The sequence below is a fragment of the Takifugu rubripes genome, chromosome 20 (assembly GCF_901000725.2).
Source record: "Takifugu rubripes chromosome 20, fTakRub1.2, whole genome shotgun sequence".
NCBI lineage: Eukaryota > Metazoa > Chordata > Actinopteri > Tetraodontiformes > Tetraodontidae > Takifugu > Takifugu rubripes.
Window position 1 is genome coordinate 10,115,751 of NC_042304.1, and position 18,391 is coordinate 10,134,141.

Below are 18,391 nucleotides of genomic sequence, written 5' to 3' on the forward strand. Positions count from 1 at the left end.
TTGTGATTATTTTTCTCTTAGTGGTGGAAGAATGAGTTTGTCACTTGGGATCCAGTCCAGTGTGGGACGGACAAGATTTCCCTTCCCAGGACAAAATTCTGGGCTCCAGACATTGTCATCAATGAATTGTGAGTAGAGGCGAATCCCTCTGTTATAATGGCACACATTTAAAATAAAGAAACGCTGGAATTCTACAGCCAGTTATGACCTCTGCTCTGATTGACAGCATGGATGAAAACACTGCCCCCGTAGTCCCGTTCGTGTACCTGTACAGCAATGGGATGTTGCACGACGCTCTCCCAGTCAGGGTGGTCAGCTCCTGTAACCTTGACATCTACACCTTCCCCTTCGACATACAGAACTGCACCCTGACGTTCAACTCCTACATTCACCAGAGTGAGTTATCTCCACATAGCTATTCAGATGTGAGACGTTTCATAGCAGAGCGGAGACCCCCCCCCCCCCCCCCCCCAACAACCCTAAGGTTCACTTTTCTTCTCCTCTCAGTAAGAGATATAAAGATCATCCAAGGGAGGACTGCAGAACAAATCACACAGACATCCAAAAACGTCATCACCACCATGGGGGAGTGGGAGCTGTTGGACATCTCCAGCCATAAGCCCGAAACAGACTTATCGGATGACAAATATATTGATCACCTTGATTTTCATGTAGGTTGGGAAAAAAATCCTAATGGCCGGAAATGTATATATATTTCAACCTTCAGGGTTAACGTTAAGGGATTAACACCTGTGATGGATGCAGATCAGAGTGCGGCGCCGGGCCATGCTGTATGTGATCAACCTGCTGATCCCCAGCTGCTTCCTCATCACCGTGGATCTCTTCAGCTTCATGCTGCCTCCACACTCTGTGGACCGCTCCTCCTTCAAGATGACCCTGATCCTGGGCTATACTGTCTTCCTCCTCATCATGAACGACCTGCTGCCGATCACGGGAAACACCATCCCCCTCATAAGTCAGTGTTCATCCCTTTCTGTGTTACAGCTGCTTTTAAGAAGGATGTCGGACCTGTTCACACTTGTTCCCTGTTCCCCTCCAGATGTCTTCTTTTCTCTGTGCCTTGCTATGATGGTCGCCAGTCTGCTGGAGACCATTTTAATCACCAATTTGCTGAGCAACAGTGATAAACTCCCTCCCCTTCCTCGCTGGGTATCTGTGGTCTTTCTGCAGTGTCTCGGCCATCTGGTCTGTCTGCCTCCAAAGACTAAACACAGGAAGCATCCAGGTATTTAACACATACTTTTGCCCATCCACGCACGTTTATACACATGTCCAGCCCCAAACTTAGAATCTTCATTAAAACCCAGGTTTTAAACTCGACACTGACCTGGGAAGGCAAGGAGCTGGTGAGGGTCCCATGGAGCCAGCAGTGGAGGGTGGGGCCATCCAGGAGCTGAGGAGCCTGGGCAGGGATCTGCAGGCCATCCGGCTCCAGGTGGAGCAGAAGCTGGGTAACAGCCAGAGCGCAGAGGAGTGGATGCAGGTGGGTTTCATCATAGACCGCCTGCTGTTCGGCCTCTACATCATCTTCATAACAGTCAGCTTCTTTACCATCATCATAATTTGGGTCAACTCATATTATAATTAGAGAACGGCTGTTGAATTTGGAGGTTTGCCTGACAATATTAAAGCAGCTTCTTAGGTTTGCAGAAATGAGACTTTCCAATATGAAAGCAGCGGTGCCAATAGAGAGTTTATAGAGTCAGGCTGCTGTACAAGTTGTTTCTTTTCAAATATTTATCCAAAACCTTAAATTATTTATTTCAGTTAAGGTGTCACTTCTGTCCAGTCTGTTTATTTTTTGTATTGGTCAAGCTGACACTAAAAGGCCGTTTTTCTTTACTCAGTCAATTTGTTAACTATATTTTTAAATATTTCCTGTTATATTTGCTGCTCAGTAATCTGCCTGTGGTTGAGACTCTTCAGTTTACTATTGTTAGAATGATCATCGTATGAGTGCTGGAGATAAATCAGTTCTGGTTGATGTAGTTTGTGTTTTAATGTAGTAAATTGGAGGAAATTACTGTATTATTATTATTAATAATAATAAAATAATTTAAAAACAATTCATTGACATTCTTTTATTTAAACAGTTCACCTATTTCCTACTCTTCATTTTTATTACCTCTAATCTAATTTTGTATTCACAAAAACAATTACAGACCAAATTAAAATCCTATGAACAAATTATCCATGGAAAGAGTAAATGAATAAAACTTTTCTACCACAATTTTCTGGTTGAGAAATTTACATGATACACTGACTGTCTCGCAGATTTCTTTTAACTTTGGAGCTGGAAACATTGAGAAAAATAAACATATTCTTATTTGACCAAAATAAGATGTTTATTTTTCTCAAAAAAACAACAACATATTCTTATTTGACCAAAATAAGATGTTTATTTTTCTCAATATTTCCAGCTCAATTTCAGTGTATTTTAAGTGAAGTGGAAGAAAGTTTAGTGGTTTTCTACACGGTTTGTGTGAACTCATCTCAGGCTCTTTAAGAGCACCGTATCAAAACAATAATACAGAACAGGCCGAGCCAACAAACAAGTGCGGGACTTGAACTGACAACCACTTTTGACCTGATGTTAATGTTTGTAGTGCTGCCTGCTGAAAGTCAAGCCCTCTAAGATTCTGTTCCTCTCCATCATTTTGCTAATGAGCGGTGAGTACAGCCTTTTACTGGTTTGGTCATTGGTTCCCTAATGAATGGATATGATGTTCTGTAGAATTAAAGATGTTATTAAGCAATAAAATCATTTAAATACAGTGTCCAAGCTGAACATATGTCCTGACGGGATCTTAATTATTATTGCTTTCTCGTTTAGCTCCTTGTAACTCCGTCATGTTAAACTGCTCTCGGCCAGACCCCCCCGCCCTGCTGGAGGCTCTCAGCCCAGTATTTGAGCTGAAGTCCATCCGTCCTGTCATGAACTTGTCCGTCACCACCAATGTCACCGTCCATTTCACCCTGTTTGGCATTTTGGGTGTAGTAAGGGATCCTGCATTCACCTCATGTGATGTCCAAGACATCATTGTCTTCTAACATTAACACTTGCAAGATACTTTTGTTACTATTTGTTGTTTTTATTCCAGGATGAAAAGGCCCAAGTTCTGACAACATATATATGGCAATATTTAGTAAGTACTTACTGTTTATTATGGTCTTCAAATACTATCAGACCAGTTCTAAATAACCAAAAGGAAGAAGTCAGCGTTAGTTTTCATATAAATGAAATGTCAGTCTGGATAAAATTGACCTAATGATGTTTGATTGTATGTCATTGTTTTGATTTATTCCTGCAGATATGGAGAAATGAGTTTGTTCAGTGGGACCCAGATCAATGTGGCTCGCTGTGGATCACAATTCCAAGAAACCTGCTCTGGGTACCGGATATCGTCATAAATGAGTTGTGAGTCTCTCACATGCCTGTGAGGTGGCTGGTTTGTATTTTGAACTCACCAGTTTGATTTTGATCCTTCCCGTCAGTATGGAGAAGAACTCCGCTGTATTCGTCCCGTACAGTTATCTCTATTATGATGGTGTCATGCTGGACAACCAGCCTGTCAGAGTGGTCAGTTCCTGCAGGCTCAACATCTACACCTTTCCATTTGACAGCCAGAACTGCAGCTTCAGCTTTAATTCTTATTTACTTCGCTGTGAGTAGAAGCCCCCCCTCTTGCGTAAAATTGATCACAATTGGTTTAGTGTAAAATGGTTTAAATCTGAGTATTTCTTCTTTTTTAAAAATATTTTAGCAGATTCTATGAGGCTTGATTACATATCTGCAGAGGAAATATATATAAATTCCAAAGAAGTGATGACTACAGTGGGTGAGTGGGAGCTGACTGGAGTCACGGTGAAAAAACTGAATCTACCAGCGGGAGATGGGGAAATGTATGAAGAAATACGATTCCATGTAAGTTAAGTCATGACAAGGTCGTAACAATAAACAATGTGTTATTTCGATTATCACCTAAATAGGGAAGATAACAGAGGAAAAAATGATTTGTCTTTTTTCAACTCCTTGAAAACCTTTTTAAAGTTGTGAGATCAAAGAGAGCAAATTAAGATTTAGCAAATTATCCTATCAAATCTATATGTTAATACCGTCTTGAAAACACAGTGGCAAGCATTGTGTGTATTCTTGAAACTCTTACTGTATATCACATTAGCATTTCTTCCAGCGACAGTGGATTAATCTAATCTGGTACGTATCAGCCGATAAATGACTAATTTACTTTACTTGTTGCTGCATATGGACGCTGCTCCAGCTGTCTCTGAGGCGCCGGGCCACCCTGTATGTGGTCACCCTCTTCCTCCCCAGCTTCTTCCTCATCATGCTGGACCTCTTCAGCTTCCTGCTGCTTCCAAAGGGTGTCGAACGCTTCTTTTTTAAGGTGACGCTCATCCTGGGCTACACCGTTTTCATGCTCAACACGAATGACCTGCTGCCTGTCACCGGGGACTCCATTCCTCTCACCAGTCAGTTCATAATAACATCTGTAGAACTCTGATTTTTGCACAGATCATTTGAAAAAAAGCATTTCTGTTATGTGTTTTTTTTGGCTCAGATGTGTTTCTGTCGTTGTGCCTGGCCTTGATGGTGGCGAGTCTGCTGGAGACCATTGTCATCACCAACCTGTGTCACTCTACTCACGAGTGTCCAGTCCCTCACTGGGTCCGTGTGTTTGTTCTTCAACTCCTTGGCTGCCTTGTGTGTCTTCATCCAGAGCCTCCATGCGTAGAGGACGCAATCATTGAAAATCCTGCTGCAGGTGAGATGTCTACCCAAGCTGGATTTGTTTGGGTTGTTACAAAAAACTCTTGCCCCATTTCACCCCCTCCTCATTTCCCCTGCAACAGAACCAAAAGTATCCACTCTGGTGGGCACCAGTCACACTCCACAACAACTGGGACCACTGGATGATGAGAAGACCCTGCAGGAGCTGAGGAGCTTGGGGAGGGTCCTGAAAGTTCTTCACCATCAAGTCAAGGGTTGGGTTAGTCAAAGCTCCGAGTGGGTCCAAGTGGGCCTCATCATAGACCGCCTGCTCTTCGGCCTGTACATCCTCTTCATAACTGTCAGCGTCATCACCATCATCTGTTTCTGGGTGAATTCCCTCAACAAATCCTGAATTTGACTTTTAATGATCGATTTATTGCTTTTGATTGGATCATTTCTCACCAAGCATGGCAACAGCTTAAAGTTTGCACTTTTTTGATGGTGTTGACTAATGCTCTTGTGTTTTATTTGCTGTGTTTGATGCTTTTTGGGTAGTTTTCAACTCTACAACAATCTGAAAAAATTCTGTAATTTCATTTAAGAAACAACTACTGGTATTTGTCTAACAAAATGAGCAACTGGGCCTAAAATCATCATTACGCTATGATAAAAAGTAAAATACACTATGGCACTGTTCTCGAATTCTAGAGATTGTTGTTATTCTGGAGTCAAAATCAAGGGTTTCTTAAATATCCCCTTTAAACGCCCATCAAGGGTCTAAAAACTGTTCCTGGGGCAGCGACTTGTGAAGGTTTAAGCCTTTATTGTGTCGTCCAAAGATGTCCACAGTGTAATTTCATCAGAAGAAATCAGTTATAATGTAGTTTTATACCATTAAATCAAACATTCAATTGACAGCAATTGCACAAAACCTATATGGTTCTTCAATATAAAGAATTATGTTGTCTTTCTGACACATTAGTACTGTAGTGAAATCTCGGTAACCAGTGTATAGTACACGCACACACAGAGATACACACAGACACAGACACACACACACACACAGATACATACACGTGCGTGCGCATGAAGATTTGAACTGTGAAAACTTCATGCTTCTGGGAATTTAAAAACGTTTTATAAGCTTGTTGTACATGAGAATGTTTACCGGTACTATCATTTTCTAAGTATGTTTCTTAGCAACAGGAGGACCTTTTCATGTGTTTTATCTGTGTAGGGTTACTCCCAGTTCGTTCTGTTCCCTCACACAGTATAATTTGCTCCTGCGATGGATCTAGTGACTTGTCCTGGTTGAATTAACAGAAAATGCATCAGGAAACAGCACTTCATATATCAAATGGCCTCTAAACAAACCAAAAACATCTTGAAAAGAGGTGAATACATCACTAATGATGTAAATTCCCCCTCGGTCTAAGTTCACCTGGGCATGCACCTGAGGTTGCATCATTAATTTTGGGGAATATTCCTTTGGCTATTCACTATACTCTTGTGCCAGACCACCCCAATGGTGGTGAAGGCCATGACACAGAACAGTAAGTACAGATAGAACATCAGGCGGTCCATCACATTTGCAATCTTTTTCCATTCCTGCGTACTTCTGCTGTCTTTGAGTTGTCTGAGTAGGTGACCACTGATGGCCGCGAGTTCTCTGTTCAGCCTCTTCACTTCAGCGGAGCCTGGATTCAGAGAAGGATCTACCGGTTTGCTGGAGGTATTCCGAAACTCTCTTGGAAAGACAATACTGGCAGTAACAGCTATAAAGGATAAAGGCACGCCATTAAAAAAAACATCAAACACGAGTCTCTGCCAAACTAAATATTTGCAGTTATTATTAGTTCATCATGTACCAACTAGTTTCTTGTTAAGTGATTTACATAGAGAAGCAGTTTAGAAACCAAAACAGTGACACTTAAATTTCTTAGGTGTGCCTCCTAGAACCAGAACCTGTTAACTAATAGGAGATGCCTCACTTTTTTGCTCCACAATTCCAGGGTCCACAGCTTTGCCATATATTCACCTAGAAACACCATTCAAACTATATAATGTAGCCAAAATGGTCTAGATTCAACATGTCGAAAATCAAATTCCTGTGACAACAAATGTCTCTGCAGGTGGCATTTGTTTGAGGCCTGGAATTTCCCTCCTGACTCTCATTTAACATTGTGTCTATGGGAGAAGCCAGAGCAGGGGACCACGTGACCTAGAGTGGAGTAGGCTGAAAAAACGCCTTGAAACTTTGCCAAACAGGTCGCCATAACACTGTCTCACACGGTCCTACAAACATAAAAATAAATAATTAAATCAATAAAAACATAATTTTGTATAAACAAGCTCTACTAACTCAAAAAGCTCAATTTGACAATGTTAAATTAATCGGCTCTCTGCGACGGCGACAGGTCCCCTCAAATCTGCCATTCGCTCCTATACAAACTGCAGTGGGAAAACCGCTCAAGACTGACAAAAGCTTCGCTTTTTAACTCGTCGTTTTTCTCCGACACTGTAAGCCATAATTATGAAATTTCACATATGGTATATTTCCAACTTTTTTGGTTTCCAGTACGGGCCCGTTCCGTTCCGTTCTGTTTTCTCCCGCTTATCCGGATCCGGGTCACAGGGGCAGCAGCTTCAGGAGGGATGCCCAGACAGCCCTCTCCCCGGCCACTTCCATCAGCTCCTCCGGGGGGACCCCCAGCCGCTCTCAACCAGGACAGCCTTAAGATACCCCGGGCGGATCTCATCCGCTCCCGGAGCTCCGCTGCCAGGTTTCACTACCTCGGCATCTTCCGCACCGGAAATTGAATGGTCCACCTCCTGGTCATCCGACTCTGTTCCACCTTGAGGATACGTGTTGGTAGGATTGAAGAGCTCCTGGAAGTATTCCTTCCACCGCTGGATAATTGCCCCAGGAGACGTCAGCAGCCCCCCACGCACACCTAACAGGGTGTGGACATTTTGCCAGAATCTTCTCGGAGCAGACTGAAAGTCTTCTTCCATAACCTCACTGAACTCCTCCCATGCCCGAGTTTTTGCCTCCGGGACAGTCGCGGCTGCAACCCGCTTAGCCAACCTGTGCCGGTCAGCTGCTTCCGGACACCCACAGATCAGCCATGACCTGTAGGCCTCTTTCTTCAGCCTGACGGCTCCCCTCACCTCTAGTGTCCACCATCGGGTACGGGGATTACCGCCACGACCAGCACCAGCGGCCTTGCAGCCACAGCTCACAACAGCCGCCTCGACAACGGCGGAGCGGAACATGGCCCATTCCGACTCAATGTCCCCTACTGCCCTCGGAACACGATCAAAGCTCTGTCGGAGGTAGGAGTTAGGAGTTGAAGACCTGACGGGTTCCTCCACTAAGCGTTTGGGCCTGCCAGGTCCGCGCGGTTGCTTCCCCCCCACCTGATCCAACTCACCACCAGGTAGTGATCAGCTCTGCTCCTCCCCTCACCCGAGTGTCCAAAACATATGGCCGCAGATCAGCTGACACGACTATAAAGTCAATCATTGACCTACGGCCCAGGCCGTCATTGTGCCAAGAGCATCGATGAACAACCTTATGTTCGAACATAGTTAGTTATGTTAGTTATGGCCAAACTGCGACTAGCACAGAAGTCCAATAACCGAACACCACTCTGGTTCTGATCGGGCAGACCGTTCCTCCCAATCACGCCTTTCCAGGTCACACTGTCGTTGCCCACGTGAGCGTTGAAGTCTTCCAGCAGTACGAAGGAGTCCCCAGTTGGGACACTGTCCAGCGTCCGTCCTAGATCCTCCAAAAAGGGCATGTACTCTGAACTATTGTTTGGTGCATACGCACAAACAACCGTCAGAACCCGTTTCCCAACCCGAAGGCGCAGGGAAGCAACCCTTTCGCTCGACCGCGAGAACCCCAACATTGAACTAGAGAGTCTGGGGGCAAGCAAATAGCCCACCCCCGCTCTCCGTCTCTCACCCTGACTAACTCCAGCGTAGAAGAGTGTCCAACCCCCCTCAAGGACTTGGGTTCCTGAGGTGACGCTATGTGTGGAGGTGAGGCCAACCATATCTAGTCGGTAGTGCTCAACCTCCCCCACAAGCTCCAGCTCTTTCCCCACCAGAGAGGTGACGTTCCATGTTCCAAAAGCCAATTTCCATAACCGAGGATCGGACCGCCAAGGCCCCCGCCTTGGTCCGCCGCCCAATCCACACTGCACCGGACCCTTCATGCTCCTCCTGCGGGTGGTGGGTCCACTGGAGACGGGAGTGTCCACATAGCTGGTTCGGGCTGGGCCCGGCCGGGCCCCATGGACGTAGGCCCGGCCACCAGGCGCTCGCCATCGAGACCCAGCCCCAGGCCTGGCTCCAGGGTGGGGCCCCGGTAACCCTCCGGGCCGGGTACGCGGCTTCCCTTTTCGATGTTCCATGATGGGTCTTGTGAACCATTCTTTGTCTGACCCTTCACCTAGGACCAATTTGCTTTAGGAGACCCTACCAGGGGCAAACTGCCCCGGACAGCATAGCTCCCAGGCTCATTAGGGTACGCAAACTCCACCACGATAAGGTGATGGTTCACAGAGGAGCAGTACGAGCCCACCTTTGTAAAATCGACCGTTGTTAAGTGGTCCAAATCTGCGATCACAAATCTGCATGTGGGAGTTTAAGGGGGGGGGGGGGGCAGAGCAGGAGGCACACTGGGACTCTTAAAAGGGATAACATTAGATCCTTGTTGGCAACTTTTTTAACAGCTGTGACGAATTAAAAGTTTGAAAAATCTCCACAGATTTTCACAATCACATATTTTCTGCCAATGAGGAGGTTCCATATACCTTCTCCACGTTGAGGAAGAGAAACCGTGATACGGTTGCTTTGCTTCCTTTGAGATAGACAAATGACAGGAGCAACGTATTGTAACATGAGGACGCTAAGCCACTGAGGCGCCACGCTGAAGTAACAGGAGTGAAAGTGCACATGGACGATAAACAGGGTCACCAGCTGGCTGGCCACCATCATAGCGAAGCTAAGAGAGAAGAAAACATCTGCGGGGAACAGAAGGTGTGAGGGGTTAAGACACAAAAGGTCACATTTGGTGAAAAATCTATTTGTTTTTGCATGACGGAACCACCTACTCAGGATAGGAACGTCATTCCCAGTGACGGGCAGCAAGTCATTCATGAGCAGCAGGAAAACGGTGTAACCCAGGATGAGCGTCATCTTGAAGGCTGAGCGGTCAAAGGTCTGGGGAGGCAGGCCGAAGCTGAAGACATCCAGCAAGACGAGGAAGATGCTGGGCAAAATTAGGTTCACCACATAGAGGACTGGTCGGCGTTTCAAGATGAGCTTTACAAGAAAGAAATAGTATTTGTACAGTATTTATTTTGATAATTTTTGCTTCACAGTGTAAAGGTTCCAAAGTGCTCACAGAGTATGTGATGTAGGAATAGACCATGTCACCTATCTCCTTATTGGTCGGAGTTACTTGAATATACACAAGCTCCCATTCAGTTTTAGTCTGGGACACATGTAGGGACTCCGCCAGGATCTGTGCAGCTGTGGTGCTCGCAGACAGCATCAACTGGTCAGCTGGAAGGGAATGTTAAAAAACTTGTTTATTTGAGCTTTTTTAGCAAAACCACTTTGCTCTTTTCTGTTACTGTGTACGTACAGTGCATATGCAGTACACACAACTTGTTTAACTACAAGCATTTCATAATTTTAGGGCCATCAACCTGAAATTTCAATTCTTTCTTCCATGAGACACTCAGTGAGGTCTTTATGGTGTTATATTATGCTGGAGCTGTTCTGGGATGGTTGGGGGAATGTTGTTCCTCTCAGGCATTTTGATACCCTGACTTTTTTCCAGATGCCCAAAATGGCAGTACCCCAGTCTTCACCACTCCAAGATGGTAGCTTGTACAGAATATCAGAATGTTGCTTTTTTTTCCCGGGGAGATGTGAGTTCTTCTTGACATCAGCTCATCCTCCAACAGCCTTCCCTTATCTGCACCTGTAGATCCAATCAAACCTCCACATGGGTGGGGCCTAAACAATTGAATTAGACTTTACTAGGAGCAATATTCAGTTTGTGAAGTCCTTTTTTGTGCAAAGCAGCGATGACAACACTTGTAAGTTAACGGAGGAAGAAGACTGATGTCAAGCACCACCCTGCCTTATCATCAGGCCTGTTATATAAATTAGATCAGCATGCCAGCGCAAGCTCCAGTCTTGCCCTTCTTAACAGTGTCACCTGGGTTAAAGAGAAAAAGGCTTTGTGGTGGGACTGAAATGCAGTGAAAAAGTTTTGTGTTAAGTTCTTTTTTGTGGTAAAGCAGGACTGAGGCATGCACTCGAAGCAGGTTGTTGTGCAAACTTACTTGAGTAGAGATATGATCCAAATGTCAAAGTGCAGTTCTGGATATCAAAGGGGAAAGCATAAATCCCTAACTTGCAGGTACTGACCACCCTCATCGGCTTGTCATCAAACACGCGACCTGTGCTGTACAGGTACACGTACGGAGTTTTGGGGGATTTGTCCTCTTCCATGCTGGAACAAAAATGGATACAACACTGAAGATGAGATGTGGGAAGTAGCCTTTCAAGTTTCTCTTGTTTCAAAACCTGGCAATCAGAACATCCACCTTTCATCAGTTCAAAGAGCAAAAACAATTTTTTCAAACTTACAACTCTCTGATTTGGATATCTGGCACCCAGATGATTGTGCGAGGGAGCGAAACCCTTGTAAATCCACATTCCTTTTCATCCCAGCTCAGTCCATCTATGTACCATTCCTGTATTCCAGAAAAATAAATAGGTGATGTTCTGCCCCAAACAGAGACATTTCCTAGAATTGCCACTGTGTTTGCCAAGCCAGCTAGATTATCTGTTGTTCTTGCTACTGTAGATGTAGCAAGAATCCTACACACAGAAGAAAACAATACATTGAGATCTTACCAGGACCTCCCATATGTACACCGTCAGGGACTGTTGTTTTTCATTCTAAAGGGAAACCTATTTTAGGATTCCCCAAAAATAATTTGAGAAACTCAGGTATTGCACATGATTACCAGGCATGTTTAGATCTCAGACACTCACCACTCCTAAAATTCCCACCACCGTCATGTCAATAGACACATTCAGGCTGTCGGACAACATTTTGACAGGCCGGTGTATTTTCTGAGATTTCAGCCTCTCCCCCAGCATGTTGAAGAAGGAGTCATGAGTAAAGTTGGTGCAGTTCAAGGTCACAACACACTCTAAACGGAGAGAAATCACACATCCAAATATCTGCATAATTACTATTTGCAAAGGGTTACACAAAATGTGTCAAATGAACATTTTCTTTTAGAAAAAGGCAAGAAATAGGGATAGATCCAATAATTCAGTAGTTCAGTGGCTCTGAACGGAGAAACAGATCCAGGTCCTGAGTTTTACTGGTATCAAAATAACAACAAATAACAATCCAGGTTTAGCCATTTCCTTCAAACTTTTTTGATATTTAACAGATCTATTTCTGCTTGGAAATGACATCATAAATTAAGATTCTTGCTCTTTACCGTAAAGCAGCGAAAAACAGATGATGGTTATCGTGGCTGCTTTAACCTCAGGCATCTTCGGCTGTGTGAGTTTTCATACGTCGTGCAGGTGTCGGTTACAGCTCAGCTTTGTTTTATGTAGACGTCAGGTGACACCTCTCCTTTGGCTTTCTGTGCATTTTTGTTTTTCAGGCTGAGATGAAGAAAAAAAGCAAAGAAGTCAAACAAGTTGGAGTTTTATTGTTAAACGCTGTTTACTCTTACACCCATATTTGTGGAACTATCCAAACACTGTATTATCTTTAGCTGTATTTACAGATCAGGACAAAAAAGGCAGGAATTTTAAGTAAAAACTGCTCCAATTTCCAGATCCCATCTGGTGATATTGGATTAAACATACTAAAAAATTAATGTGCGGTCACAAAATCATTTATGCAGTCATTTCCTTGCAGAGACTGTTGATTGTTAACATGGACAATTTTGGATTGATTTCATCGTGTCCTAATTTAGGAATGAATTAGGATGACGTTCCTTTTGTTATGGAGCATTTGTTGGCAAGAGGCAACAATTTTGGCTTTGGTTGCATTGGCCTAAATACAAGGAATATAAACCACAGGAAGTATTTTTCCTTAAGGACCTAAATATATCTGGCATTTTGATTCTTACAATAAGTGAAAGCCATATGGAATCTGTATCAGTAGTTTCGTGGTAATAGTTTCATGCAAAATAAGAGGCCATGGAGGGGGTTGATGGAAACTGGTGTTGCAAGCCTCCTCCTTTTTCCAGTCATGCTTTTTCCAGTTTGACCACATCATGAAGACTGCTGTCCTCAAATGTGTGTCCCTAGCTTTTCCTAGTCCAGTTGAGTTTTCTTAAGCCAATAATCATCCTCCAACTGTATGACTGAGAACATTACTTGACATTACGAAGTTTACTCATTCAAATTAAGAAGTCATACCCAATACTGAATAAACGAGCTGCAGTTGTCACTGTCAAAACAGAAGACAACCTCGTTTGACTAGTTTTGAACAAACATCAAAAGGCATCTGTTTAAACAAGGTAAGTTACATAAACAGTCTAAACAGTCTAAGAACGTGAAGCCGATATGGCGATATGTTTTGACACTGACCAGGAAAAGTTTTGAAATGAATTTGAATGGACACCGGCCACGATGAAGAGTGCTGGCATCCTCATCATCATCTGGGTTTCGCTGCACAACGGTAAAATGAACATTTTATGTATTGTGAAATTCAAAATGGTTTTCGCAAAAAGACGTCAATGCTTTAAAAGATGTTACATTTAAGGACAATTTATTCTAATGTTTGAAACAAAAATTAATTCAATTCCAAGATTCTACATATATCTCTTATGATTTGTCCACAGAATACAACTTAAGAGCACACATAGAAATGCTTAATAATTGATATATCTGACAATGTCTCAGGGATAGCGCAACAAAACACACCTAGATTAGTCTACAATATGTAAAGTATGTATTTACTATTTATTGGGGTTTGCTGGAAATTCTCAGATCGTCACTCTTTTTCTGATGCCAGGCTTTGTGTGGACACTGAACTGCAGCAATCCCACTCCTGAGGCTCTTTTTAACGCTCTCGAGAAGGACCTGTTCTCAAAAAAGCTACATCGACCGGTGAAATCCATCAATAGTCCACTGCGGGTCAATGTTGACATGACCGTGGTGGCAATTTTGAGTGTGGTGCGTGGCTTTGATACAGAAATACCTTTTTCCAAGTACAGACAATCTATTTTTTATGTCCTTCAAAGGGACAAACTGTAACTGTAACTGGTTCATGATGGCTGCTGTGTAGTAATCAGGCTGCAGGTGTTAATCATGGTTTTACTGTCCTAAAATATACATATGTTCACTTTTCAAGCATTCATAAATAAATTTCATTTTCCAGCATGAAAAGGAGCAATCTTTGACGACATTCCTGTGGCAGGTTCTGGTAAGTTCCCCACTCAACCAGTACAATAATTAGGGTGATCACAGGTGTGTGATGATGCTAAACTGTTTCGCTGAGCTGATAGGTTCACTTTAAATGCTCGTTGGCTCCATTTGTCATCTGCTCCAACTTTCCAGAAGATTAGAATCACACTGACCGACCAGGATGTCAGTGTTGTAAATATAGTTGTATTATATAATAATATAAAAGTGTGCTGCCAGTAGTCTCATGCATCTACATGGGGGGGAATTTTTATCAGGCTCTGATAATAAGAATCAAAGCGAGGAAAATGCCAAACTCAGAGCAGTGGTTCTTCTAGACATCAGCATGTGTGTTGTTATCATATGGGACTGAATGTCATGGACTGCATCTCAAAATGTATTGTGTCTAATTAAGGAGTGGGACATATATGGACTAAGCTGGGATGCAAAGGAATGTGGGACCCACAGAGTGTCTGTCCCCCGGGAGGAACTTTGGATCCCAGACATCCACATCACACAGTTGTGAGTAAGATCTGAGTTTCAGATGCACGACAAGAGGATTTACAGTGGCCGAGTAAATACTGGGGTTATAATAGAACCAAACAGAAATGCAATGTGACCGTCTGATTGAAATGATGTTATTGTGTCTCATTGCAGTATGGATGAAGATAAATCTCCACAAACCCCGTATGTCTACTTATACAACACAGGCCACGTTTATAATGACAGCCCACTCAGGGTAGCCAGCACCTGCAAATTAGGAATCTACAGTTTCCCCTTTGACATCCAGAACTGCTCTCTAACCTTTGGATCTTACATTCATTTTGGTGAGCGGCTTCACAGGAAAATGCAAATTTCTCACCAACTTGACTGAGATTCCTTTGAATCGTTTTTACAGTTTCTCCTGATAATGAAATTATTTTTGGTCTACGTGCATCACAGCTCAGTGTGGGGAGAGGCGGTAGTAACAGTTAAGCTGTTACAAAAGAAATATGGAAATATGCAGAAAGCTTAGCTTTCAATCAGGTGTTTAACATGACTACATGCAGCACAGACAGACTGGGTGTGTTTCTTCGTTCTAGATACAGACATTATGATGGTTCCATCTACAACATCTGCAGAGATTCTGGAGGAGTCCAAACTTGTGGCACAAACTGATGGAGAATGGGAGCTCAGTGATATTGAAGTAGTTCCAGCTACTCTCGAGATAGCTGATGGCAAATACTCGCAGATCATATATCATGTATGTTGTTTCTCTTTTTTAAATCTTTAAACTAATATCACTGTCAAAAAATGTGTTATACAGTGTGATGAGCAAACCATCTGTTTTGCTGGGCCCCACAAGTTCAAAGGGGTGTTCTTTTGAGGGCAAAGAAATAGTTTTAAGGTTGAGGTGAGAACTAAGTTTAGGTGAAGGTTAGGGAGGGAGTTGGGATGCTCAGGCTCAGGAGTTGGGTAATGCATTATGTCTCTGAAAGATACAAATGTGAGGATGAATGTGTGTTATACTGACAGCCATTAACAAAAGTAATATTTATACATTCTTCTTTTTGAAATTACTGCTGTAAATACACGTTTATAAGAGGACACTGTCTCATTGATTCATGTGAAAAAGTAACATTAAACCCAACTAACTTGTGTTTTTTCCGCCAAGTTAATCTTGAGACGCCGGCCAATCCTCTACGTGATTAACCTGATTTTGCCCAGCATCTTCCTCGTCACATTGGACGTCTTCAGCTTCCTTCTGCCTCCTCACTCAGTGGACCGCTCAGCCTTCAAGATGACGCTGATTCTGGGCTACACAGTCTTCCTGCTGCTCATGAATGACCTGCTGCCTGTCACTGGAAACGAAACGCCTCTCCTCAGTAACTGCTATACATTAGCCTCATTTTAGCCTCTCTGTAAGAAGACACTTTATGTAAAGGCAGTGATGATGTAGATATTTGATTACATCCAAATTCTAGCAAGCCATTTCAACTATCATTGTACGTGTAATAATTCATCCTGGGGGTGACTATAAGAGTGCGCCACAAGACTGACATGCATATTCTGTACATTTAACCTCCTTTTGTACTTCCGTATGTGCTGGTTGGCTGTCTAATTTTTCAAAATCACATGTTTCTTTCGGGATAATCTGTATTTTCTTCTTTTGCTCTTGTGATTGGGAAGCACGGTGCTGCTTCAAAATGAAAAAAAAAATGCTTATGCTTTTCAGTTTGCAAATGAAATCCCAATTTATGTGCCTTTTCTGTTTCCCCACAGATGTTTTCTTCTCCCTCAGTTTTGCCCTGATGGTGGCCAGCCTGTTGGCAACGCTGTTTGTCACCAATCTCTACTATCGTTCCAGTCACTTCGGCCCAGTCCCCCACTGGCTCCACACCCTCATGCTGAAATATGCCGTCATCCTTGTTTGTCTTCCTCCAAACAAAAGAACCAACCGTATCACAGTTTCTCTTCCCGAATACACTAAAGGTACGATCATAACTTGTTCTGTTTATATGGTGACAAACCCTGGGTATGTCTTGTTAAGCTGGTAGCGTTCATGATCATTTATGGTCTTGGCTACTGAGGCTGCAAAGAAGCAAATTTGAGTTATCGTCTAAAGTCACTAAAAGTACTCAAATGACAGATTTGTGATTTGAGTACGTCTCCCCCACCCCCACAAAAAAAACACCTAAAATGTATGCTTGATGTGTGATTAAGAAAATTCCTCACACTCCATTGTTCATTCCTGTTCCTCGACACCATGCAGATGCTCCCACTGTCATCTGTTCACGAGACCTTCAGAGCCTCTCCACCGAGCCACCTTCAGTCATACCCCACGATGACGCTATCCTGACCGAGCTGAAAAAGCTGGCCAAGGACCTGTCAGCCATCCGCCTGCAGCTGGATAGTCACTTCCAGGAGAGCAAATCCTCACAGGAGTGGAAGATGATCAGCGCGGTCATCGACCGATTGATATTCGGCTTGTACATCGTCTTCATTTGCATTAGTGTCACCATCATTTTAGTGATCTGGCACTTCAGCCGATACAGTAGCCTCTAAGGTGGTGGGATGATTACACGGTCAAAAACAGACACAAACACAGACTTCACCAGGGTGGAGCTCACACCAGAGGGGAGGGAATCGATAGAAATCAGCTGAAATACTTATCACATGTGGACAAACCAGATCCTCCTCCCCCAGGAAATTTCTCCTTACGGAATAATTACCAGCACTGCGGCTCTTTGTTATACTGTAACAAGAGGCACGGTTCTGGCTTCAATAGTAACTGTATTGGTGATGAACAATAATAAATATATGACCAGAGCACCACACCCGGGACCACAAGAAAGGTATTGACAGATAGTATTAATTCAGTTCCATTATAGCGTGTTATTACATTTAGATGATAACATTTAAATAAATGTTCAACAGGTTTTGTATGATTTTGCTGACATATTTTTTTGTTCTCAGAAGTGTCTGACCCCACCTCTAACACCTTAATCTGTAAAGCCAAATTTAAGCATGTGATTGTGATCCAGGAGATCCATTAGGACCATCTTTGATCAAATGTAGTTCCTATACAGTTCAGTGATCCAGACACCGATGCATTTACAGTTATACTTAAAGTACAAATAGTATATTCATTTTAATGTCTAAATTTCTTATGACGAACCTCCCCAGCTTATTTCTTGGCAGTACAATACATCAGATTATATAATTTCCATGTTATCATTACCTGTTGCAGATACAAACACTTGTTTTTTATCCTTAAACAAACCGTATTTTTTCCTCCTAATCTAGCCGTCTTGTTTAAGTGGAGCAGCAAACAAATAGATCATTTACACATAAACACTAAACACTCAAAACACTAACATTCAAAGGCACCCCTCAGGCTGTTTGCCGTCACTCATTGTCCTCCCATGTGTGCCCCAGGGCTCCATCCTGGGAGCCCCCCTCTTCATTTTCTACCTGCTTTCTTTTTCTTGTGTTCATTCATCTGTTTCTGTTTCTTACTGTCTGTTTCTTTTTAAATAAATACATAAATAAAATGATGACTAGAATTTTATTATTATTAGATGTGGTATTCTTAGTATTATTAAGAGAATTCTCAATTTAATTTAAAGTTTTTTTTGTGTTACTAATTTTCCATAAATATGTTGTTGGCTTTTTTTTGGTTTT

At 42.9% G+C, this 18,391-nt stretch overlaps 2 protein-coding genes across 4 annotated transcripts; one reads left to right on the forward strand and one right to left on the reverse strand.

Moving 5' to 3' along the window:
• Positions 1–5,556: 5,556 nt before the first annotated feature.
• Positions 5,557–13,845, reverse strand: LOC101070931 (5-hydroxytryptamine receptor 3C-like). 3 transcript variants are annotated; one of them, XM_011614923.2, is made up of 11 exons: positions 13,784–13,845; positions 13,412–13,492; positions 12,304–12,475; positions 11,843–12,003; positions 11,702–11,746; positions 11,432–11,538; positions 11,125–11,294; positions 10,173–10,333; positions 9,880–10,090; positions 9,580–9,789; positions 5,557–6,528 (listed from the first exon to the last, which is right to left on the reverse strand). In XM_011614923.2, exons 3-11 carry the CDS (start codon positions 12,356–12,358, stop codon positions 6,221–6,223), a joined length of 1,428 nt encoding a protein of 475 aa, XP_011613225.1. In that variant the 5' UTR covers positions 12,359–12,475; positions 13,412–13,492; positions 13,784–13,845; the 3' UTR covers positions 5,557–6,220. The 3 variants fall into 3 exon arrangements, with proteins under 3 accessions (XP_011613225.1, XP_011613226.1, XP_011613227.1); XM_011614924.2 differs by lacking the exon at positions 11,702–11,746; XM_011614925.2 differs by lacking the exon at positions 9,580–9,789.
• LOC101070701 (5-hydroxytryptamine receptor 3C-like) lies at positions 13,325–18,250 on the forward strand. The gene is made up of 9 exons (XM_003974239.3): positions 13,325–13,502; positions 13,839–13,999; positions 14,205–14,249; positions 14,643–14,749; positions 14,885–15,054; positions 15,310–15,470; positions 15,882–16,092; positions 16,490–16,699; positions 16,980–18,250. The coding sequence occupies exons 1-9, from the start codon at positions 13,454–13,456 to the stop codon at positions 17,270–17,272; spliced, it is 1,407 nt and encodes a 468-aa protein (XP_003974288.2). The 5' UTR covers positions 13,325–13,453; the 3' UTR covers positions 17,273–18,250.
• The last annotated feature ends 141 nt before the right edge of the window (positions 18,251–18,391 follow it).